This window comes from Tripterygium wilfordii, chromosome 22 (genome assembly GCF_013401445.1).
Source record: "Tripterygium wilfordii isolate XIE 37 chromosome 22, ASM1340144v1, whole genome shotgun sequence".
Lineage (NCBI taxonomy): Eukaryota > Viridiplantae > Streptophyta > Magnoliopsida > Celastrales > Celastraceae > Tripterygium > Tripterygium wilfordii.
The window spans coordinates 12,641,734-12,664,841 of NC_052253.1; the positions used below are offsets into that span (position 1 = coordinate 12,641,734).

At 35.9% G+C, this 23,108-nt stretch overlaps 3 protein-coding genes across 7 annotated transcripts; 2 read left to right on the top strand and 1 right to left on the bottom strand.

The window, feature by feature from the left end:
• Positions 1 to 1,597: 1,597 nt before the first annotated feature.
• Positions 1,598 to 4,571, bottom strand: LOC119992093. 3 transcript variants are annotated; one of them, XM_038838717.1, is made up of 7 exons: positions 4,389 to 4,571; positions 3,304 to 3,540; positions 3,079 to 3,134; positions 2,892 to 2,970; positions 2,668 to 2,806; positions 2,433 to 2,546; positions 1,598 to 2,122 (listed from the first exon to the last, which is right to left on the bottom strand). In XM_038838717.1, the coding sequence occupies exons 2-7, from the start codon at positions 3,471 to 3,473 to the stop codon at positions 1,931 to 1,933; spliced, it is 750 nt and encodes a 249-aa protein (XP_038694645.1). In that variant the 5' UTR covers positions 3,474 to 3,540; positions 4,389 to 4,571; the 3' UTR covers positions 1,598 to 1,930. The 3 variants fall into 3 exon arrangements, with proteins under 3 accessions (XP_038694645.1, XP_038694643.1, XP_038694646.1); XM_038838715.1 differs by having other exon boundaries at positions 3,304 to 3,575; XM_038838718.1 differs by lacking the exon at positions 4,389 to 4,571 and adding an exon at positions 4,203 to 4,344 and having other exon boundaries at positions 3,304 to 3,575.
• A 3,262-nt stretch (positions 4,572 to 7,833) lies between these two features.
• Positions 7,834 to 12,437, top strand: LOC119990342. 3 transcript variants are annotated; one of them, XM_038836210.1, is made up of 7 exons: positions 7,834 to 8,420; positions 9,984 to 10,225; positions 10,339 to 10,461; positions 10,622 to 10,738; positions 10,949 to 11,131; positions 11,469 to 11,569; positions 11,986 to 12,437. In XM_038836210.1, the coding sequence occupies exons 1-7, from the start codon at positions 8,006 to 8,008 to the stop codon at positions 12,032 to 12,034; spliced, it is 1,230 nt and encodes a 409-aa protein (XP_038692138.1). In that variant the 5' UTR covers positions 7,834 to 8,005; the 3' UTR covers positions 12,035 to 12,437. The 3 variants fall into 3 exon arrangements, with proteins under 3 accessions (XP_038692138.1, XP_038692137.1, XP_038692136.1); XM_038836209.1 differs by having other exon boundaries at positions 7,838 to 8,420; positions 10,125 to 10,225; positions 11,469 to 11,610; XM_038836208.1 differs by having other exon boundaries at positions 7,840 to 8,420; positions 11,469 to 11,610.
• A 1,637-nt stretch (positions 12,438 to 14,074) lies between these two features.
• On the top strand, positions 14,075 to 15,246 carry LOC119990898 (MLP-like protein 328). The gene is made up of 2 exons (XM_038837033.1): positions 14,075 to 14,358; positions 14,760 to 15,246. Exons 1-2 carry the CDS (start codon positions 14,154 to 14,156, stop codon positions 15,020 to 15,022), a joined length of 468 nt encoding a protein of 155 aa, XP_038692961.1. The 5' UTR covers positions 14,075 to 14,153; the 3' UTR covers positions 15,023 to 15,246.
• The last annotated feature ends 7,862 nt before the right edge of the window (positions 15,247 to 23,108 follow it).

The following is a 23,108-nucleotide window of genomic DNA, read 5'->3' on the forward strand; positions in this document are numbered from 1 at the left end:
AAGGGACACTATTCCTTTTATGGAAACCAGTGATAACTTGCCGTTGTTGATTTATGTTTCTAGTGCTTCTTCATCTTTTTTCAGTTATGTGCAAATGAGTCGTTTTGTGGAAACTGAAGTTGGTTGTTGATTTATGTTTTTAGTGCTTCTTCATCTCTTTTCAGTTATGATGTGCAAATGAGTCGTTTTGTGGAAACCGGAGTTGGATTGCGTTTGTGTCTGCCTTTCTAATTAAGAAAAAGAATGTATAAATAAATGTAGAGGAGTAAATTTAGGTCATACACCAGCCCTGGATAAGGCGTGAGGCTTTTACAAAACCAAATCATTATAGTAGGATAGAACATGAGGGGATGTATTAATAGTACGCTTACGAAATCCAACTGTAACTGATTGGAGGACTAAATAAATGGGGCTTTTGTGTTTTCAGTAGTAGTAATTTGAGCTTGCTAGGAAGGATTGTTTTGCTTTGATTGGTTTTCATGTTGTTGCTCATGGATGCTAGCCTGCAAGGAATTCTCTCTATAGATGTGATACTTATTAATGATTGGAGTTGATATGAGGTTAGATTAATTCTTCTTCATTTTGATTTTGAATGAAATCCCTGTATGCTAAAATCATGTTGGATGGGCCAGAAACTGTTTGAATCTGGATGGATTCTTTTTAACGACAATGGAAGTGATTTTTGTGATTCAGAGTGAACAAGGCATAGATATTGTCATTTGTTTCACTTTAATGGCAGGATTGCCACTTAAATTTTCTTTTTCAGTCCATTGTTGATTCAGGAAGGGTCGACTTTTTATGTAATAGATGTGTCATTGCTAGGTACTTGCATCCAAAGCATGTGTTATGCTGTTCATGAGATGTGAAGAAGAGCAGGACAATTGTATAGTTTGATGCTTCTCCAGCATGTTACTTTTATGTTGGAGTCCCCCCCCCCCCCCCTCAAATGTCGTCGAACCATTTGTTTTGCTTTCTGCTCTTGCAGTTCTATGCAGGAAAACAAGTCCCTGCGGAACACAAAATAAAGAACTGAGTTAGACTTGAGTTCCTGCAATAAGTGTTGGGTTCGTTTAGAACTTTTTCATAACAAATCCAACATCAAATGGGCTCTTGTTGACTCTGCTTCGACCTTTCGATCAAATATTTGGTTTCTTTGCCTGACAGACCCTGAGAAAGATTGAAGTTCGAAGAAGGTAACCAGTGCTGTGCTTTGTATCCTTATAATGCTAGTTAAACAAAACATTCGTCCTGTGAATTTTAACCACTCACGAACACTGAAAGAGAACGTAGCGGCACACAGCCTCGGACATCAGACAGGCCATGGGATGGTTGTCTGTTATTGAACCAGTTATGGACAACAGTCAACACGTACATGTATATTACTTATTTTTATTAGTTACCCCGCACTGAACGTGAAAAACAATTGCAAACAGTTATGGTTTACTCTGCTCATCCCTTCAAGGGCCAAATTGAATTACCATGCAAGGCAGATGGCACCTTCAGGTTGTTTTCAAACCTGCAGAGGGTTAGCTAAGTATCCCATTTGCAAGGAAATATAACTTTCAGCAGGGGAAACATAAAATCACGAGGACAAAAATTATGGGAAAATAGGAAGAAAATATATATATATATATATTTCCTTTTGGAGAAAGAAAGTACATGAAATACTTTACATCTTAGCTCAAAGTTCACAGGCATGCTGGAGAACATATATAATGAATACATAGACTCATGGAAAGAATGTGCTTTTAGGAAGCCTAAACTAGTATGAGCCATTGAACTGCAACAAGCTAAACAACTCCTCCTACATTGGTTCACCTTATTGTGGTGAGTATCTACTAAGGTTGTGAGTTCAAAAAGGTTTTGATCCTCGAGGGAAGTTGTTTGAATATATCAATAAGCATTGATTCAATAAAAAATTATACATACACTACTGTAGAAGCTTGTTACAGGTGCCAACACCAACAGCTGCAGCAAGATGCCAACCGGCATGAAGGAAAGGAGTTTCTGGAAAGACATCATCTGCAATGAAGAGAAAACCTCCCAACAATGATGACATCTTATGCACATTGTGCGCCATCCTGAGGTCGGGATCTTTCAACGCTCTTTTTGCAAAAGCAACCTATAATAATAAGTAAAAAACCATTCCAGTTGAATTACACCGCGAAAATAATAACGATATTCACTCAGATGGTATGTTACTAATAATTATATGCAGTGGAGTAACTACCATGGCCTCTAGCATTCATATAGAAAATAAGAGATGGAAGAAGATCCAATGGGTATATGTTCAACGAAGTTAACCGTCTCTAGTTTTGTCAAACACATTTCACTAGGTCTTGTGATTCAATAGCCACAATTTATAGAAGTAAAAGATAATTGCATGCAGCATAATTAACTCAACACAAAGAGGTCAGGAAACAACTCGTCACCTCCATCATCCCAGTATGAACTGCTGAAACCATCAGAGGCTGGAATGGTAAAAACATTGCAGATGCAGCCATCAGCAACTTCGGGTTCTCATTTCTGAGGGCCCTTGATAGACACTGCAACAAAATTAGAACAACTTTGAATGTTACATCTAAGATAACACTCGAAAATATACGCAATTGAGCAGCACAATAACCATGATAAATACTTCCCGAAATTTGATGAATTTGAACTTACTACTGTGGCTGTGGCTATCATTGTATAGTCAGCCCATCTCAAATATTTCCTTATTTCTCCTTGGGAAACATGATACAAACTTGAGGCAACTCCAACTCCAATTAAGGAATTGGCATACAGCTTAGTATTCAAGTCCTTCCTGCATTCATGGTAAAGTTGGTAATCAGCCACAGCATAAATCAGCTTGCATTATTTTTCTTAAGAAAGTTGAAGATAGATATTACCTCGGGGCTTGGATTCCAAGAGCAATAAAAGGAAGTGAAGTAAGCACATTAGCAAATCTTTCTGCAAGATTTTGATCACCTAGCAAAAGCACAAGTCATTGGAATTCCTGTCAAAGTCCAGCCGAGTAACCAAAAAACTAAAATAAATAAAAAAGAAAATAAAGAACAGTATTTCTCCTCATAATACCAGGAAGAGAACAATGGATTGGCCTCAAACATGCTGGTCTTTGTTGCCATACTCGCCTGGAGAAAATTTAAATACAGTGAGCGTTACACATTTTATTTAAGTTTTAGTCAAGCATACATAGCAATTATACTTCAGAGAACGAGGGATGCGGAATTAAGTGAACAAATTGGTCACAACTTTGAAAACATTTCTCCAAAAGTTGGTAGAGGTTTACTTTTCACTTACTGCATCAACAATGTCTCATTCACTCCAGTGCCTGAACTTCCATATGCTGATTGTGGGAATTCCCCATGTTCAGTAGTCTCTTCTAGTAAAGATGATGGGTGTGGCACCACCTGCACTCCATGCAAACCCTCAAGGGCTTTACTAGGATTCAGGGTGCTCTGGGGATTCATCTGCTATTCACAAGCCAGCAAACCAATTCGACCGCCAGCAAGAGCTTGCTGGCAGTAATAGGAATATTTGGGCAAGAAGCAATCAATATTTATGCAAAATCCCTGTACCAGTAGAGAACAACAATTTAAGAAGAGTAGAGCAGAGACCAAGACTTCCAAGAAATAATCCATCTTTAAAAAAATTGCTCAAAGATGGTGTCCTACCAATTTTCCATTCTTCAAACAAGTGCAATTTTTTTACTAAAATATTTGCTTGAAATGATAATACAATACAGTTAAGCATGTCACTGAGACTATCAACAGAATTCCTCAGTCGCTATCTATGAATTCACACAATATTCGCCCCCAGAAAAAGTTATTTCCCGGGTTACCTCATGAAGGGAATAGGGCTAGTGCTCCACATACACAACTATAAATGGAAATTCAATCCGCTCGATTGTAAGTGTTTGCTAAGTCTCAATGTCATGTTGGAGTTTGTTGTCGATTTCTATATCATATATGAAGCATTTGGACTCAATCTAGCAAGAATTCCTCCTACAGGCAAATTCGAGCTACCCATCCAGCTCAAGTGCATAATCCATTTACAAAAACAAGAACATCTTAGCCTTTAAGCCAGATTGACCACCATAACTGGACAGCTATAAATCAAAATTTATGACAAACTCGTCACCAGCAGCATTACCAAACAAATTCAAAATCAGAAAACCAAACAGATGACCAAAATTCTACCTCGCCTTAGTTCCGTCGAACAACTAATCTTTCCTTCAAGAATAAAAAGTTGAACAGCTCAATTAAACAAATTACAACCCCCCAATAAATGCATCGAAAAACTAAAATCCGCAATGGTCTTCGATTAAACAACCAAAACAGCGAAATTAAATTAGAGGAACAAGAAAGAAGATTCAAAACAAGAACCTGGAATTGGTGTGGCGAATCCAGTAATTAAGCTGAGGAGGGAGGGAGGGGATTGTGCTATGTATATAAAGGAGGATATGTGGTGGTTAAGTTCAGTTGCAGAAGAAATAGGAATTGCTAGATTTGTTGTTTTCGACCATCGGCATATGCCGCGTGAGTCACGAATCTTCCTCCGCCGACTGTTCGCATATTCTTCGCTCGAATCATCTTATGCCATTTAAGACTTCGCGGAAACGCAGTGCCAATGACACGCGCGGTCTGATTGGGCCACGTTGTTCTCTTTTGGTGATCACGGACGTAAGTGGTAGGGACAATAGAGTCCTTTTACAATAATGTTCAACGATTTGTAGATTTTTTACTTTACTCTAAATTCTAAACTCTTTGGTTTCGTTTGGAAATCCGTCTAGGATAGTATAATTTTTTTATGTAATGTATAATTTAATCATATCCGGTATTTGAAAAAAAATTAATATTAGGCTTATATAATACAAGATTTATGATAATATGTTTGGATAGTATAATTTTTCTATCCAATGTATAATTTAATCATATCCGGTGTTTGGAAATAATCTTATATTAGGCTTATATAATATAAGATTTATGATAATATGTCTGGATTACCCTCAATTAAAGTGAGAGTGAGGGTTTTTTTTGTCATTTGATATTTATTTCTTATACTAAGTGTTCCGTATAAAATAAAAACGAGTTGGAGATATTCTAATATTATACAACCGATATCGTATAAAAACCGTTTTTGTATAAAGTTATACTATCCCGAGTATTTTAAGAATCGTCCAAACTCCCGATAAGTTCATTAAAGGATAATTTTGTATTATACGGAGTCTCATCCACTCATCAAAACAAAACCTTTATTGCATACAGAAATTTCTTATTGCGGACTTAAGATGAAGACTCAAGAATCTTTCTTATTTTTGTAAATAAGTTGGACCCAAATCAACAACACCATTTGTCATTTCACTTTTCTAACACTCTAAAAAGATAATTTTTTCTCTAAAAAATATTTTTTTTTCGTATATATATATATATAGATATATATATTTTAAGTGGTTACTTGAAGTCTAGATATTAAACTCTTTTAAAACAAACTTATACCATAAAAAAATGTTCAAAACTATACGATGAGGTAAACAAATCTTTTGAAGACAGATTTTGACAATTTTCTTAGATTGATTACTTGATTTGTCTCATTGCAAAAACAAAACACTGAACTATAATAACAATTAATTAATAATCCGTAGACAACGGCATTTAATACCGGACAGTCCCTCTAAGCCACTTGAGAGAGACATGCCCTAAAAAGTAGTGAAAACAAGAGGACGAACCGAAGAACACACGGATAATTAGCTAACCAAGGAAAGGTTGGCACCGGTTTGACTGGGCAGGGGTACAAGCTTATGCAGTATCAAATTAGGTGATGTTAAGCGAGCTATTGAGTGATGATGAGGTTAAGTCTTTTGTTTCACATCCTTCAAGGGAAGATGTGAATTAACAAAATATAGCACGTCAAACTCTTCCAAACTGGAATAACAAACACTTTACCTGAACTCAAATTAGTATGGATTGATGTTAAGACTAGAAAGATAAAGTCGTTCGGGTCAATATGGATTGGCCCAATATGACAAAGTTGTGAGTGTGATAATTGAGGTGAGTCCAAATGAAACCAACATGTGGGCAAGCATGACTCCATTCCTTCATGTTTGGGCTAACATAATTGAGACAACAAATGGACACCATTGGAGCATTAATTTTCTCATGGCCCATTAAAAAGGACAAATTATGGCCTCCATGCCCCCTTAAATTACACCCATAGCATTTGCTCTAACATATATACATATAAAAATGAACTTATATTAAGTGTATAAATATTTGGGTCCAATTTAATATCATTTATGTTTTGTATGAAATTGATGGGACCCGATTCCAAATCCAACACCAAACCACTCGGAACAACACAAAGCACCAAACAACTGCAAATAAGAACAATGATTGAAAATGAGGATAGATTTGATTGAATATAATTTACAAAAAGAAACCCTAATACAATCTCTTCGATGGAAAGTCACATAAATACCCACACCCTAGCCCAAGCAAATCGAGGCAATAATATACCAAAGAACCGAAATCTAAATAAGAACCTTGATTAGGGTTTAAGTCTAGCCTAAGAAAATTAAAACAAGAATACTCTCACAAAGTTCAAAAGATAAATATAATGTAATTAGTGTGTAATTAAGTTTCACAAAGTTCAAAAGATTATGTGCAAATTATTGGAGGGGGGGGGGGTTGTGGGGGGGGGGAAGAAGAGAAGTCATGAATGTTTGCTTGGGAGGCCATTAATGTCGCATTTAAATATCCGAGTTAAAGAGGGTTGTTAATATGTTATGGCTCATCATCTCTCTCTTCCCCGTCAATTTCCATTAAATCAATTGTTTATTGCCTCCACCCACCAAGTCACCAACTCACTCTAACTTGATCTTGCATTATTTATTTCCGTCTTAGAGAATTATACATCATCATTATCGGATTTTACAGCATTGGAATCAATGGGGAGATTTTGACACATCAAGGTACACATATGGGTTACATATGGTTGTTTTAATGGCCAAAAATCGTCGAGGCCCAATTTTAAATATGCCTGGAGAACCTCATAGCTTCCCTCTTCTAATCAAGCCCATGGCATGTTCAATCATAGCAACGTTACTCAAAAAGTTTTAAGTTTTTGCCCACGGCCCGACCTAGGTATAACACAAAAAGGTCACGAAAATGGATAATATATGGTAATTTGTTTGAAAGTCACATGTTTTGAGAACTATGAGTAACTCATATTCATATGTGTGGTCTCTCATAGAGGTATCGAGTATTCGAGTTCAAGTCTCCCCATCACCTTCGCCTGCAATAAATAAATAAATATATATATATATGACAGAATAAATTGTTTGAAGTCAATTTACCTTTCCAAAATAAATAGATAAGTTAATAATGTCGGTTTATCATATTGGATTTGGACATCATGGGCCTGGTTTTCTATATGAATCACTCACGTACGTATCCCATGCCTGGGCTGGACATATACGTGGGCCCAAAGCAAGGCCCACCATAACTTGACGTTGATCAGACCAGGTTCCAAATTCGAACCAAATAAACGTGATAGTTGTTTATTTTTTTGTTGGATTGGAGTTAAATATTCGGAATACCTTTTTTTATGTCCATAAACATCATGGGACATTAGCCACCCATTCCTTACCGTTTTGTGTGAAACCGCCAAAACCTCACCTCCTGCACCTGCTCTTGCTTTTTTGTTTCTATGCTCGGCCAAAAAAACAAAATTGAATCCCACTTTCCTCCTTTTTTTTTTGCGCCTATATTCCCTCACCGACCATTTACATACTATTATATACCCCCACCAATTACCCAATCAGAACTACTACGAACCAAGTTCAGTGGCATTAGCGTCAATTCATCACTCTGTGTATGCTCGTGTCGAAACGTGATAGGTCGATTTAAGGATACTCGTACTGATGCGTGGCACGAGATGAGAAACAGAGATAGTTTAAAAGCGGAGGCGCTAGAGGGACTGAGGGAGCAAGCCAAACTCTGCCATGGCTTCACCACCACCACCGTCATGTCGGTGGTCGTGCGGGACAAGGAGCTACTCGTACTCGAGAAAATTGTCTTATTCTATCGTGTTCTCATTTCACGAAACTCCGTCAAAGCGCTGTCGTTTTCGAATTCTCTCTCTGCACAACTCCCCGTCAGGAGTACCATCCTCATCATCGAATCCTCTTGGTGATGAAAATCCCAGGTCTAGATCTGGGGCTGATTTCGGGAGCCGGAAGCAGGCCGAGCTCAGTAATAATAGTCCAAATAGCATCACCTCCAAGGTTTCGGCGGGTTCCATCCAAATAAATCGGTCGCGGAAGAAACAAACCCAGCGATCTCTGTGGCGAAGGATTTTTTTCGCGTCGAAGAAAGTCAGGAGTATAATTTTGCTCAATGTCCTTACGCTTATCTATGGTAAGCTTCTTATTTATTGTTCTCTCTTTCTAATTGTTGTTAATTATTACTTTAATCTGTAAATTCCTCCAAGGTTCTAATTTGGATATTTGGGGGGCGAATTCCCTGATTCGGCTGCTTTTTCTCTAGCTGGATGTATTCTACAGTAATTTAATTTTTTTGTTTTTCTCAAATAATGTCTGTGATATTGCTAATGTAGGTTGGTAAGGAGAATATTTGATCTTGGGTAGTGGTAGTACCAATAGAAGATTAGACGCAAGAGATTGCCTGGAATGGTTCGGAACATATTAATTCCGTAGTGGACAGGGCAGGGAAAATGTAAGTAGGAGATACTAAATAGAAAGGGAGATCCAAGGACATGGACTCTATAGGATTAGTGGAGAGTATCTTTTGATAGGAATGAATGGCAAAGGGGAATTTATGTGGCTGAATGTCAATTCATATAGACGACGATGATTGCTTTGTAGTTTCACCCTGTGTAGTTTTACGCGCACAGTAATAATTAGACTGGTACTTTACGTTATGAAAATTCTGATTCGCTACCTAATAATAGATCCTTGATACCCTTTCAAGATCTGGGACTTTTATCCAATGCTTGACAGAAATACAGCGTCATTTTTAGGCTCTTAATTGGAAAGTTACTTTTGCAAAAGGAATTCACTCACAGGCTCGCGGCCTGGCTATGCATTTGACTAATGACATCCAATAATGATGTCAGTGGGTGAGTTTGTTGGACATCAACTTTATAATTTGAATAAAAATAATATTCATGGCTTATACTGCGTTGGGCTTATATGATGCTCAGAGACATTGAATGTATATAATTTGTTAACTTAGTACAGCCATGGGTCATACTTTCTGTTGTCAGCTTTGGCTGTCAAATTTCTTGGTAAGTCATTAAAGGAGTCGGATATGCTATTAATTGCTCCAATTATTAATTTATCTTCCTGTTAAATAAAGAAAATAAGTATTATTTTTGCTTATTTAGACTAACCATTAAGTCACCAGAGGAGTTGGTTATGTCTCTTACTTGTGTTCTCAAGATGCAATGTTCAAATCATCTTGAGAGCTTGATTTTTAATTTTTTGTAAATTATCTTGTATAGTTATCAATTATCATCTAGTTTCTGAAATATCTTAAACACTAATCTGTATTTCCATGTCCAACATATGTGAATGAGGGCTATTTAAAATCTTTTGTTATTTCTGAAACACCAAGTAGATCTCTTTACCTTTTGAGAGTCATTATGCTTTTAAGTTTTAACTGATAAATACCTGAAAGATGTTTGACACTTTGACCTGCTTTCGCACCTTTCATTAACTTGTAAATAGAAGGTGGGCTTTGAGGGACCAGGTCAGTCTAGGAAGTGTTAACATTAGAATTATGATTTGACGACTATCCACCCCTTAAATGAGCTCTGATGGATGAACAGCAATAGCAAGTTGGTTATGTGTTGGTCATATCCAATTAATTACTTGGTGTATTGCGTTCAAAAATTCATTACCATGTGTATTAATAAAGGATGGGTCATATGTTTGATTTCTTTATTATATGTTGTTGTAGCAAGTGATATTCCGGTTTTGAAAGAAATTGAAGCCATCGTGGATCCAGCATCCTTCACTGTTGTGCGATTTGTTGCTTGTGCCATTCCATTCCTCCCATTTGTATTAAAATCCCGAGGTGATATTCACACTCGCAATGCAGGGATAGAGTTAGGTTTTTGGGTTAGTCTAGGATACCTTATGCAGGCTCTTGGACTTCTAACATCTGATGCTGGGCGTGCGTCCTTTATATCTACGCTCACTGTAAGTTTCTTGATTAATCTCTTTAGATATGTCAAGATGTGTCTTCTTTATATGTCTTCTTTATAATGGCACATGAAGGTGCAATTTTAGCATATTTTGGCTGAATCTATCAGGTAATTGTGGTTCCCTTGCTTGATGGTATGTTAGGGGCAACAGTTCCTGCCCATACCTGGTTTGGAGCTCTTATGTCCATCATAGGAGTTGCAATGCTGGAGTCCAGTGGATCTCCTCCAAGTGTAAGTGCTCTTTTGATCATTATCATTTTAGGCGCTTGTGGTACATTTGATATAACCAATGATGACCGCCATTGTTCTTTGAGTGATGAATTTTATTTCAAATGGTTGATGAGCTGTCATTTAACTTCTGTTTTTCATTCAATTTTATTATACATTTCAGGTTGGAGATTTACTCAACTTCTTAAGTGCAGTGTTTTTTGGTGTACATATGCTAAGAACCGAACACATTTCAAGGACCACGCACAAAAAGAAATTCTTACCTCTTCTTGGGTTTGAGGTGCGTATGTTGTCTTTTTATCGAAAATTGAAATGCAGCTTGGGGGGGGGGGGGGGGGGCCCTTATGTATTTTAACAATTCTATGATTTTATGTAGGTATGTGTTATTGCCCTCTTTTCAACAATATGGTATTTTTCCCAAGGCAGGTTTGGGGGCATCCAAGGGGGGGGGGGCCCTTATGTATTTTAACAATTCTATGATTTTATGTAGGTATGTGTTATTGCCCTCTTTTCAACAATATGGTATTTTTCCCAAGGCTGGTTTGGGGGCATCCAAGACTCTAGTCCATCGTCTTGGACATGGACCGTCTTTTGGGATTGGATGGTTACATTTCCATGGATTCCTGCACTTTATACAGGCATATTGACGACGGGGTTATGCTTATGGATAGAGGTACAGTTCATAGGATAGATGTAGAGTTCATATGTTTGTTGATTGGCTTAAAATATTCTTCTTACTACATTTCACTGCCCCGTCATTTTGTTGTAACTCCTTGGCTGATATGCTTCCTTTAACTAAAGTTTTTTCCTGAATATTAATCCCTCAGAACTCTGCATTGATATTTCCATTTTTTTTTTTACCTTAATGTTGATTAAAGCTAATGTCTCACATTTTTTACTGGCATAAGGCCTGTGGGAATTACCTAGTTGGATAATGAATTACCCTAATTTCTTTACAAACTTTGCTTTCCAGTTTCTCGTTTTTCAAAGGGTTGAATGATGTTGTACAGATGTCTGCAATGCGTGATGTATCAGCCACCGAAACTGCAATTATTTACGGCTTGGAGCCTGTTTGGGGTGCTGGCTTTGCCTGGTTTCTCCTTGGTGAAAGGTGGGGTGCCATTGGATGGATCGGGGCTGCCCTTGTGCTTGGTGATAACCTTGTCCCCTGAAATTATTTCTTCAAAAGGGATTGTATCTTCTGGATGCATATTTTGCTATGAATTTCGACTGATCTGTTTAGCAACGAAAGCAGCATTGAACTCGATGATATTTTCAAAATTTGAACTTGGAGAGTTGATGTCAGTTGATATGAATATTGTGAAACTTAAACTTTCCAATCATTGTGGTGGAAACCTAGCTGTTGACGTACCTGATGAACGGATCAGATATCTTGATGAGAACTAGGGGTTTAAACTTGAAACAAATGACCTTATTTTAATTATTGGCTTGTATGTGAAATTCCTACTTTGAACTGATGATGTTTAATATAGATGTATTAAATTTAAATTTTATCTTATCTTGTAGGTGGAAGCTTAACAGTACAGATACTCGCATCATCACCAAGTCAGTCTGATGTCAATGAAGGGCTGATAGAGAGAGCTGATCTGTTATCAGATAAGAAAAATGGTCTCTCTACCACCCCAGTTGTTATTAGTTCCAACGATAACCGTCGTAATCTTTTAAAGTAATATCGCGGGTAACTCCTTCCCTCTACTTGATTTAGTTGTATCATCTTGTAGTCTTATAGTCTTTGATCTATAGCCACTTTTAAATGGCTGTTAAATGCCTCAAAAGGCTCTTTGCCTTGAATGTATATAAAGTAATGTTTACATATAGATACTCCTATACAAATATATAATGGAATTGGATATGGGCAATACTGTAAGTGTATCATGAATTCATGACTGGTATTTGAAATGTAATTCTACATCTTGTGTACTATTTTGAGCTATTAAGTATGAATATTCTTTGGAGAACTGTTGGGAAGCTTGAATTATTTCAGAATACTTTTGGTGTTTGAAGATGATATATGAAGGAACTGTACTACTCGTAGTAAAGAAAACGAGAATGTTAGCTTCATGACTTAACAAATTGTGCTGGTAGATATCCGTAATTGTCGCTCGTCTTTAGTGACAATTTTTTAGAGGACAAAGGATTATATAAAGAAGTCTGATTTGATCTATAGATTATGAATGTCAACAGGCATGTAATGTGATGTATGAGTCATTATTTTTGGGGTAATTTAATTTTTGGTACCAAAAGAGTTGATCAGGTCTTGTTCGGCCACCGAATATTCATCCTTGGAAAGAACCCAATGTTGAAAATTGTTCTAATATGTACACTCAGATAGATTTTCGACTATTTAGACAATTAAATTGTTGATGTGACATAAAAATTCTATATGAGACATATTCTAGAACAATGAGAAATTTGTTCGTTTTTACATATTAGAACAATTTTTAATTTTGGGTTTTCAAGTTATATTGTTCATGTTTGAACATTTGATTATCGAATTGAAAATTAACAACTATTTTGATGATCAAAAGTCGCATTACCCTATAAATGGTGTGGACTGCTTCAGCCGTAAATGTATCAGCGGGGCCTACTATTATATATTTCAAATCATAAGTTCTAGAAAAATCTGAATCTAAATCTAGCTTGACGTGACTAATCTCACCATAATTAGCATAAACAATCACATGTTTCTTGTCACTGATTTATTTTTTAATTATTATATTATTAATTTTTGGGTGATGGTATCGATGGTTTAGATGAGCACATATCTGGCCGACCCCATTTTTGTCTACCCAAACATTTATTATTCTCTTCCTCTTTTTTTTCCCCCTGATTTTATATTATACCTTTAATATTAGTATAGTGAAATAATTCACCTGCTACAAAATAAAATAAAAATAATTGATCAACAATTATTAATTTATTAGAATCATGATCAATCATGGAAATGAAGGTGTAAAAAAATGGGTCAATTTGAAGCTTTCTCAATCATTGTTTACTATAATTACTTTTCCTGGAGCCCCTTTTGACAAAATGGATCACTTTTTTTTGTCGATTATGTGGCATTTTGTCTTCGTTATATCAACTACTTAATTTAAAATTCTAATAAAAACTACATTTTCTTCTATTCATGCTTAGCTTATCTCCAAATTATGCATTAATATTGCCTTCTTTGTCAACTATTATAGCGTAATCCAATCCCTTGGCAGAGTTTGAATCTTAGGTTCGAAACTCTTCGTCAATATTTTGAGACTATACCCCTGATAAAATGTCAATGAGATACCCAGATCCTATGTAGGAAAATTCCCGAGGGTTTACTCCGTCAAGATGCATCCAAGAGGGTAAAAAAAAGAAAGAAAAAAAGAGTTTCATAATGTGGATACAACTGGTGACAGCGATGCCAAAGGATATGGTGACCATAACCAAGATCCCCCTATAAGGACGTCTAAATTAAAAAATATAAAAAGAAAAGGAAGAAGACGACGAAGAAATCAATTCACTCCACGTCAAAAATAATTTTTCATATTTAATTTATTACGTAGGACCTCTCTGCATGAGTCACTACTCCCAGACCTCTCTATATAAATCACAAGCCAACTTACTTCATCTCCATCAACTCGATCGTCACTTCTCTTTATATATTCTCTGCAAAACCTATAGAAGCAAGCGAAGAAACAATGTCGGATATCATCACAAAATACCCCAAAAGGAAGATGGAGACAGTGATTGATATAGAAGCACCTGCTCAGAAGATCTACAATGTCTTCAAGGAGACAGCCTTCCATGTTCCAGGCCATGCTCCTAATCACATCCAAGGCGTTGAGGTTCATGAAGGTGCCTGGGACAAACATGGCTCTATTAAGGTCTGGACCTACACATTTGGTACGTATAATGCAACACAACCCATCTAAATTACATTTTTTTTTATGGTGATATATGTGATCGGTTCCCATATGTAATATTCCTCATTTGCTACATTTTCTTTCTGAATCAATTCAAGCATATAGTATTTGAAACAAGTGTCTTTAGGATACTCGTTAACGTGATACCCGAAATTAAATGATGTATTGTTGGAGGAAGAAACCGATTGATAATATTGAAAACTAATGTGCGAAATTTGACTGGGAGACTCATTTCGATGTGGTTGACAAGACTAGCTAGTCATTGTGCCACTAACCCCAACCTATTCTTGGCAAATTCTACTGTTAAGGACCTCAAATGACCCGTTTAATGTTTCGGGATATTTTGTGCATTAATATATGTATATGTTTATGTATGTATAGAAGGGAAAACTACGACCTTCAAGGAGAGGGTGGAATTTGATGATGAGAAGCTGATAGTGAAACTGGTTGGTATTGATGGAGATCCATTCACTTATTTGAAGCAGTATGTGCCAATCTTTCAGTTCATCCCAAAGGGCACAGGCACCGAAGCAATACTGACAATTGTGTATGAGAAAATCAGCGAAAGTATCAAAGTCCCTGACTACATGGATTTCATGATTGGACTCACCAAGAGTTTATCTGAGGGCATTGTCAAGTCCTAAATTAAGGAATATAAGGATTGCCGTATGATCAGTTGTGTGTGTCCATTAGTATGTGTATGTATATATTGATGGATCATATATAATATGTAAGAGCCAGTATTGTATAGGCTCACTTGGGTTTGTTTGTGTGTGCGCGATTTCTTGGTGTTTGTGCTTCAGCTTCAAGTGTGTATGTGTATAATGTTTTCATCATAAATAAAAGTCGAAAGCTTGCTGCTTCTATATATTCTCTCGTTGTGAATATGAAATTAGAACATGTTTTCTTAGGGTTAATACCACTTTTACACACCGAAAGATAGTCAGTGTTTCAATTTGCACACCGTTGTTTAAAATGTTTCAATTTGGTCACCCAATGATAAAATTGTTTCAAGGGTAGATTTTTTCACTTTGGGACAGCCAAAATGCGTATGTGGCAATCAATATTTGGACAGTCAATGTGCCATATGTGCAGTTTGATTGTCCCAAAGTGAGAAAATCTGTCCGAGAGACCAAGTTGGAACAATTTTATCATGTGATTAAATAAAATATTACATTAATTCAATAGGAAAAAAAGTTAAAAAGGCTTAATTAATTAGTGTAGCCCTAGTTGGTTATCTATCCGGATTTCAAACGTAAAGAATCTCATTCGAGGTCAGGAGTTCAATTCTAAACTACTGGCAGTGTTATATTACTGAGCCGTCCAATGGCTGGCTTGCCCAAGCTTCGTGTGATTCTTTGTGTGACTGATTCTATGTGCCAATCAACTAGCTTACATTGTGAATTGGCTTGGATCCCTTATTCACACTAATTTAGGGTTAAATTGTGTTGGAGTCTATCAAGTGTTCAATAGAATGCCTGGATGATTTTCAAATTACTAATATGCTATACTTATTGATCTCTTGGTTTGTGTTGGGCATAATTGGTTTTTTGTTGATCAATTACTAATCAAATCAAGAGTTGTTTATCAAAAAAATTACTAATATGCTATACTTATTGATCTCTTGGTTTGTGTTGGGCATAATTGGTTTTTTGTTGATCAATTACTAATCAAATCAAGAGTTGTTTATCAAAAAAATTACTAATATGCTATACTTATTGATTTCTTAGTGTGTGTTAGGCATAATTGGTTTTTTGTTGATCAATTACTAATCAAATCAATAGTTGATTATCAAAAAAATTACTAATGAAATCAAGAGTTGGGGCTAATATGAAAATTTTTTGACTTGATGGGGAACCTCTTACAATCCTTCGCACAGAAATCAAAAGTTTGGTGGTGTAGGACGTTGGTCAATGAATGAAAAAAAGATAATGGAGGATGTGTTTGGTATTGTGGAGGATGTCATATTAATTAGCTCTTTTTTTCATTCATTTTTCAAGTGTCTTTAATGTGATGAGTTTTTTAAACAATTTTTTGGTAACGTGTGTAACTCACACAGTTGTTCAACGAATAACTGATTGGTAAATTTCGGGTCACATGAAATTGAGATCCCTATCACTTTTGTGGTTGGGAATGCCTTTAAGAATCTGAATAGAGAAATTGATGTAAATGCCCTAACGCGCCTCTGCCAATACAGGGTCTACTTTGAAGTAGCGCACTTACGCCTAACCACCACCGATAGATGATAACGTCGAGTATCTTGACAACAACAGGCAGAGCCACATCCATTGCTAGTTCATTGAATGGCCATGTCTGTCTATTAATTATGTCATCTACCTAATGATCATGCCAGATCTTTCTACAACTGGATATTAATGGTTTGCAATTATAGTTGTGATCACGTCGATCCATCCACTCTCTTAGCCATCCAGCCAAATGTACTGATCTCACCATCAACAAATTAAATGCAAAGGAGTGAGCGGCCGGCTAAAAAATCAATCATTGTTTTTGATGCCCCCCTCTGCTTGGTGTAGAGAGAAGATATTGTTAACCACTTGAGTGATAACTTGCTTGGTGAACTTTTTTGGGGCAAAATCATATGGACTTGATAGGTTTTGAGTTCGGTTTGTACTAAAAACAATACCATTGTAGCCACGCACTATACTTTAGCAAACTTATCATACCTTCAAATGGAAAACTTTCTGTGCACGCAAGCATGAAGGCTCGAGTTTATAGCCACATTGTATGTCCAAAAAACAAACATGTATACTGTCATTCTCAATTTTTTCTTTCCTTTTATTTAAAAAAGCCGCTGCTGTTAACTGTGTCTTCTTCCATTCTAGGGTTTCTTACTTTGGATACAGAAAGTGGGCCAGGCTTGCGAAATAATTGAGGCCCATAACTTAATGCACCTGACAGACACAAGTGAGCTTTACGTTTTTATCACTCCGTAATGGGCCCAATTGTACTGTGTATACTGGACCATAAAATTTAATTGAGCCAGATTGACTTTGGCAATGTTAGGCCCAATCAAATATGCTTGTGAGTTGTGACTTGTGAAGATAAAATGCTTGAGACCTGATTTTATTGTCAAATGCTGAAATAATTATCCCACATGTCACATGGATGGAGGGTAAAGTGAAGATCATAAATTGGATAGGACTGTTAAAAACTAAATCGAATAATCGGTAATCGAACTAGTCAGTCGGTTTTTTTCAAAAAAATATACGAATTTTTTTTAAAAATCAACCAATAATCGACCGATCGATATAACTCGTCAAAAAATTGAAAAAAAACTAACCGTTTTCACTTCTAAAATTGGGGATCCGTAACATTATTGCATTACTCTAAGCGCAATCCTTGCGCGTAGGGCTCATGCAATCGAAAAAGTAGAGTTACCAACATATTTTGATTGAGAAGACACAAGACTTGACCAGTCAGGCTCCAAACACTGATCCTCCAGCGCTAATCAACTCTCCACCTACGTTTATGGTAGGTAATATGTGTCCTTTCGACAATAATTTATCTGCCTTTTAACGATAACCACGTGTTATACACATTAAATGATGCAAGATCCAAGTAAAACCCCTTCATCAACCGCTACGTACCTCTATACATTAATGCATAACCCTGCATCTTTTTGCAAATCACGAACAAAATATTGCAGGGAATCAATGGCGGCAGTAATTGCGACATATGTATCCACAAAGAAAGATTGAGACCTCGTTCGAAATCGAAGCACCTGCTGATAAATTCTACAATCTCTTCAAGAGCCAGGCCTTCCATGTCCCTAACCATGCTCCTACACATATTGAAACTGTCGACGTGCATGAAGGAGAATGGGACTCTCATGGCTCCGTCAAGCTCTGGAAAAACCTATCCGAGAGACCAACTTGAAACAATTTTATCATTGGGTGATCAAATTCCAACATTTTAAACAACGGTATGCAAATTGAAACACTGACTATCTTTCGGTGTGCAAAAATGATTTTAACCTCAGTATTATTTACCTTTGGATTAGTACTGACAACTCGTCATGGGATCTGAGACACACAAGTCATATTAGAAAAATATCCTTATATTTATTTAGGTCTAATTGCAACCCATTGTATAGCATTTGGGTAGTAACTGTTTGGACTTGAAAGGTCCTGAATTCGATTTCCATAGGGAGTAATATTTTTATGGCCTCACTCTGAGTTTTGACCCAACTTATCCTCTTATCAGGTAAGAAACTTTTGTGTGCACAGGCCAACACGTATCGAATGTCCAAATGACAAACTTGTATGGTATTGTTCTCAGTCAAAAAACAGAATTCATTTTAGAATTAATTAATTGCTTGGAGTCCAAATACTGATCAGCTCAATCACCATGAGATTCTATAAATAATACCTAAAAAAAGACTCAACTACTATGAGTCTAAGAGAGTATTAAAACTTAAAAGTCTGATACGTTTGTATGCTTGTAGAGGGTTAATCATGTGATTATGTAAGAAACTAGGCACGTAATGGAGGACAATTAATCTTAATTACCAATACATCATACATACGTATGTTGGAAACCATTTTGCATGAAACCAAATGCATGGTTGCAATAATTAATCGGAACGTAACTTATCAATTATATATCCCAGGGACTAAGTTGAACGCATATGATCCAACTAAATTCGTGTGTTCCATATCTCTCACATGATTCACATGAAATCTTATGCGTATAACTCATCAGTTGAAATAACAACTATTAGGATCCCTATTATAATCAAGAGCGGAATTAGCGTTGGGCTACACGTGGTCCATCGTTTAACGACAATGACATTCTCGATCGTTTCAAATTAGTCTTATCTTAAATTTTGAAGTAATTCTCTCCTGTCAACACACAAACGAGTAAGTCTACCGACATTGGCAAGGCTTATTAGAGTTGTACACATATCAAGCTTCTACTGCCTAACAAATTACCATAATTCATACAAAATATAAAACTACTTTTGTCATATAAATCTTTTTGAGACCGTGCCTTTAGCTAGCTAGTAACAAAGACAAACTTCTAAAACTAGAAAGTTAGAAATTAACCAATAGTATGAAAAATTAACCAATATTATTTCATCTTGTAATATAAGCTCTACATGTATCACATGATGCACATGAAAATTTATGTGTACAATTTCAGCGACTAGAATAATTAGGATACTAGTTGCTGTTGCTGGGGATATCAGCCGTTGGGATCCCTATCATTACTGATACACAAATTATGTAACAAAAAAATGTACTAGAAATGGGTAAAATTTTATTGAAAAAAAGGTGTTCATGATCGATACGATTAGCAATAACCAATGCAAAAGGAATAAAGAAATTGAAAATCAAGATCAATCACACACAAAAGAGAAACGATTTTATATTGTTCAGCCAATCTTGCTTACTTCTACGGGCAAGAAGGTCATCAAATCAAATCGATAGAAATTTCTCCACTTTTGCTTACTTTCCAAGACAACAGAAATTTCCATGCCTTCAGTTGTCTTGGAAAGTAAGCAAAAGTGGCTTTGTAGGTATTTCCTACCATAAGGAACCAATCTGAATTGTTCATAACCCTGAATGCTACAAGTCTTTGATCAAGCTCTTCTTTTTGTTGATATGTATTCAGCCACAATTCTTTGATCAAGCTCCCAAGCTCTCCAGTTTCATTTCCTGTCCAAGGCCCAGCTTTCTTAAACTTTTTTTGAATTCACTCGCATGGTGTTCTCTCTCTCTCTCTCTCTCTCTCTATATATATATATATAATTAAAGAGGAAGGTCCCTTGTGACTTTTCTGCTTAGTCTGACATAATGGTCTACGTCTCCCTCCAGAAGGACTAAGACATTATGTGGGTCAGGGGCGAAAAAAAAATACAATCTACATCTCAATTCTTCATCGACCAATTAAAAAAAAATACCTATAGATTTATGTATATATATATATACATAAAAATATGGGAAAATTAAATATAAGTCCTTCATGGGAGAGTTTTGTTCCAATAGGGACATTCTTAAAAGTCTTATTCCATAAAGTTCATGTACTTTAAACTAATATTCCAAAAAGGACAAACTCTTATCCTAATTTTTTTAAATGACTAAAATAACCTCAGTTTAATTATTTAAATTTTAGAAATTAATCATAAAGTTTACAGAAATTCCTCTCTCACTTATGAAAGCTCATCTTTCACGACTATAACTGTAGGGAATATTTTTCTTTTCAATTTTCTTCGTGAAATTGATTTTCTAATATGAATTTGCCATCAATTTTGAATTTCTATAATGATTCACCTTGCGATCCTATTGATTTTGGATATTCTTGGTGTTTGAATTTCTAGATCTGATCATACTCACCACGAGACTTGTAGTTTTCCTTTGATCTATCATCAATCATTATTTTTGAAAGTTTCTGTGGTGATTTTTCGTATTTTTTTGGTTCTGATTCCTGTTGCAAAGTGCAAGTGATATGTTATATGTTTCAATTAATATGATTTCTGTTATAATATTATTTGTTTTGTTAAAATGTTATCTATTCTTAATGAAATGTTATCTGTTTGAAGTTCCAAAAGAACCAAAACCGATGACATATCATAACAGATATAATATCTGCATATTCGTATTCGATTTCAAAAGAATATTGACAGATACAAAATAGATACGAAACAGATATAATATCATATACGAACAAATATAATATTTGCAGATTCAAATCCGATTTCAGATGGAAAAATAAATTCAAAAAAACAATAAAACCTCAAAGGTGATGTGTCTTGGACTGTGGAGTTGATTGGAGGTGTTGATGGTCGCCGACGTTGGCCGTTTTGGTCGAATCTAACTCTTTTTTCAATTGATAACCATGATTTCACGAAGCTTTTTTGGATACTCAAGTGATTTTCTATTGTTGGTGATGATTGGGCTTTGATCGGGCTGACTTAGAGCTTCATTTCGATAGTTCGTTCATCGAAAATGATGGTCGGACGACCAACTTCCGATATGAAGGCACAAGGAAGAAGAAAGAGGAGGAAGAAGAAAGGAGAAAGGAGGGTATTGTGATAAGTTGCTTTGCTTTGTCCTTTTTTCTAAAGGTTTTTTTAGATTGTACTTGTTGGAATACAACTTTTAAGTTTTGTCCTTATAGATAAAAACCCCTAAAAATATAGATATATAGCGAATCACTTGCATGGTTGTATCTCTTGATGTTGCAACACTATGCCCCGTAGTTGAGCTGGCCCCGATGTTCTCCGATGACACCATACTCGGCAGCAAAGAATGATCATCCTCGAATACATCGTCGATATATTCTGAGAACTCAAAGTCCGATGACGATAATGAATCAACGAATGGACTGCTGAAGTGAGTAAAATTAGGGTTAGCGTTTTGATGAGGAGGTTCCATATTAACTGACACCAGCTGGAAGTGTAAGGGGGGAATAAATGTCAAGACATTAATTCTTTCTTTCTTTTGTACGTATGGTGTGTTCGACTTTCTTTGAAACTTGTTCCTTCGTACACACTTTCCTGGAGCTATACAAGGAAGTTCCCTTATGAGTGCGACGTCTCATTCTCTGGTTAAAATTGCAACCCCCAACCCTTTAACGTGCTTACAAATGTGTGGTAAGGTCCTCCAAGAAATAACTAGGAAATCCCTTTGAAAGTAAACACATAATTTTTGTGGGTGCTGTGTTAAAGGTGATTTGAGAAAGTGCTAGGAAACATGATCAACCCTTAAGACCATATCAATGGAAATCAAACTCAAGGAGGAATTGCAGTCAATTCTAGCCCGGAGCTGACGCACATGAGGGAAAGGATAGGCAAGAATTTTTGAAAAGAAAAGAAAATTACATCAATAGTAGTCTTGTAATATTTTAAATAGTTAAGTGATATTTGATATCTTTTTAAGTAATCTCACGCTCCCCTTCATTTCTTTCCCTTAGTCAGTGAGACTCAACTTTAGTCTCAACCTCTCAGTCTCAAACCCTAGATCATCAATCGACATCCGCAATTGCAGCCTGCATTGCATATTAGTCTTTGCACTTTGAGTCATCTCTTGGTTAAACTTTTATCTTGTTACGAGATTCTCTAGTTTGTAATGTTTCTTAGGAAATGATTGATACTACAAGACATAGCGTATACACATTGATTTTTTGAGTTTGGGATTGGTTCTACTGGTTGCAACTGTTACAATAGAGATAGCATTTTCTGTCGTGAAGATTGTCAAGAATCGGATTTAGAATCAATTGAACGATCAATAATTAAATGATAGTTTAGTTGTCTACATTGATAAATATATTTTTGATACTATTCCAAATGAGGTTGTCATGAAATGATTTCAAAATGTGAAAAATTCATCAAGGATATTTGTAAATTAATTTTCAATTATTACTTATTGCTACAACCTTTTGATTTATAATATTGTTTTCTATCATTTTGAAAACATCATTAATAAATAACTCAAAAAAAAATCAGAATGTTGCCCTCGAACCCATGGCTTTGCCCTCCTTGAGATAAACAATAATTCCAGCCAATTAGAATTCCCGCCCCTCCCTTTCAAGAATGTGCTTTAAATATAATGGGTCAAGTCCAAATGTCCAAAAAGCCTATAGACAACCCAAAAAATTCCAGGATTCATATATATATGCACGCATTTAAAGTCTTTATTTTTAGTCTGGATGAGAGAATTCATATATATATATATATATATATATATATATATATATATATATATATAT

Coding starts and splice junctions, on each gene's coding strand:
- LOC119992093 (XM_038838717.1), bottom strand. CDS start 3,473: ATGAATCCCCAGAGCACCCTGAATCCTAGTAAAGCCCTTGAGGGTTTG. Junction 2,971..3,078: donor AATCCATTGTTCTCTTCCTG/GTATTATGAGGA, acceptor TGCTTTTGCTAG/GTGATCAAAATCTTGCAGAA. Junction 2,123..2,432: donor TTCATACTGGGATGATGGAG/GTGACGAGTTGT, acceptor TTATTATTATAG/GTTGCTTTTGCAAAAAGAGC.
- LOC119990342 (XM_038836208.1), top strand. CDS start 8,006: ATGGCTTCACCACCACCACCGTCATGTCGGTGGTCGTGCGGGACAAGG. Junction 10,739..10,948: donor TACCTCTTCTTGGGTTTGAG/GTGCGTATGTTG, acceptor GATTTTATGTAG/GTATGTGTTATTGCCCTCTT. Junction 11,132..11,468: donor GGTTATGCTTATGGATAGAG/GTACAGTTCATA, acceptor GATGTTGTACAG/ATGTCTGCAATGCGTGATGT.
- LOC119990898 (XM_038837033.1), top strand. CDS start 14,154: ATGTCGGATATCATCACAAAATACCCCAAAAGGAAGATGGAGACAGTG. Junction 14,359..14,759: donor GGTCTGGACCTACACATTTG/GTACGTATAATG, acceptor ATGTATGTATAG/AAGGGAAAACTACGACCTTC.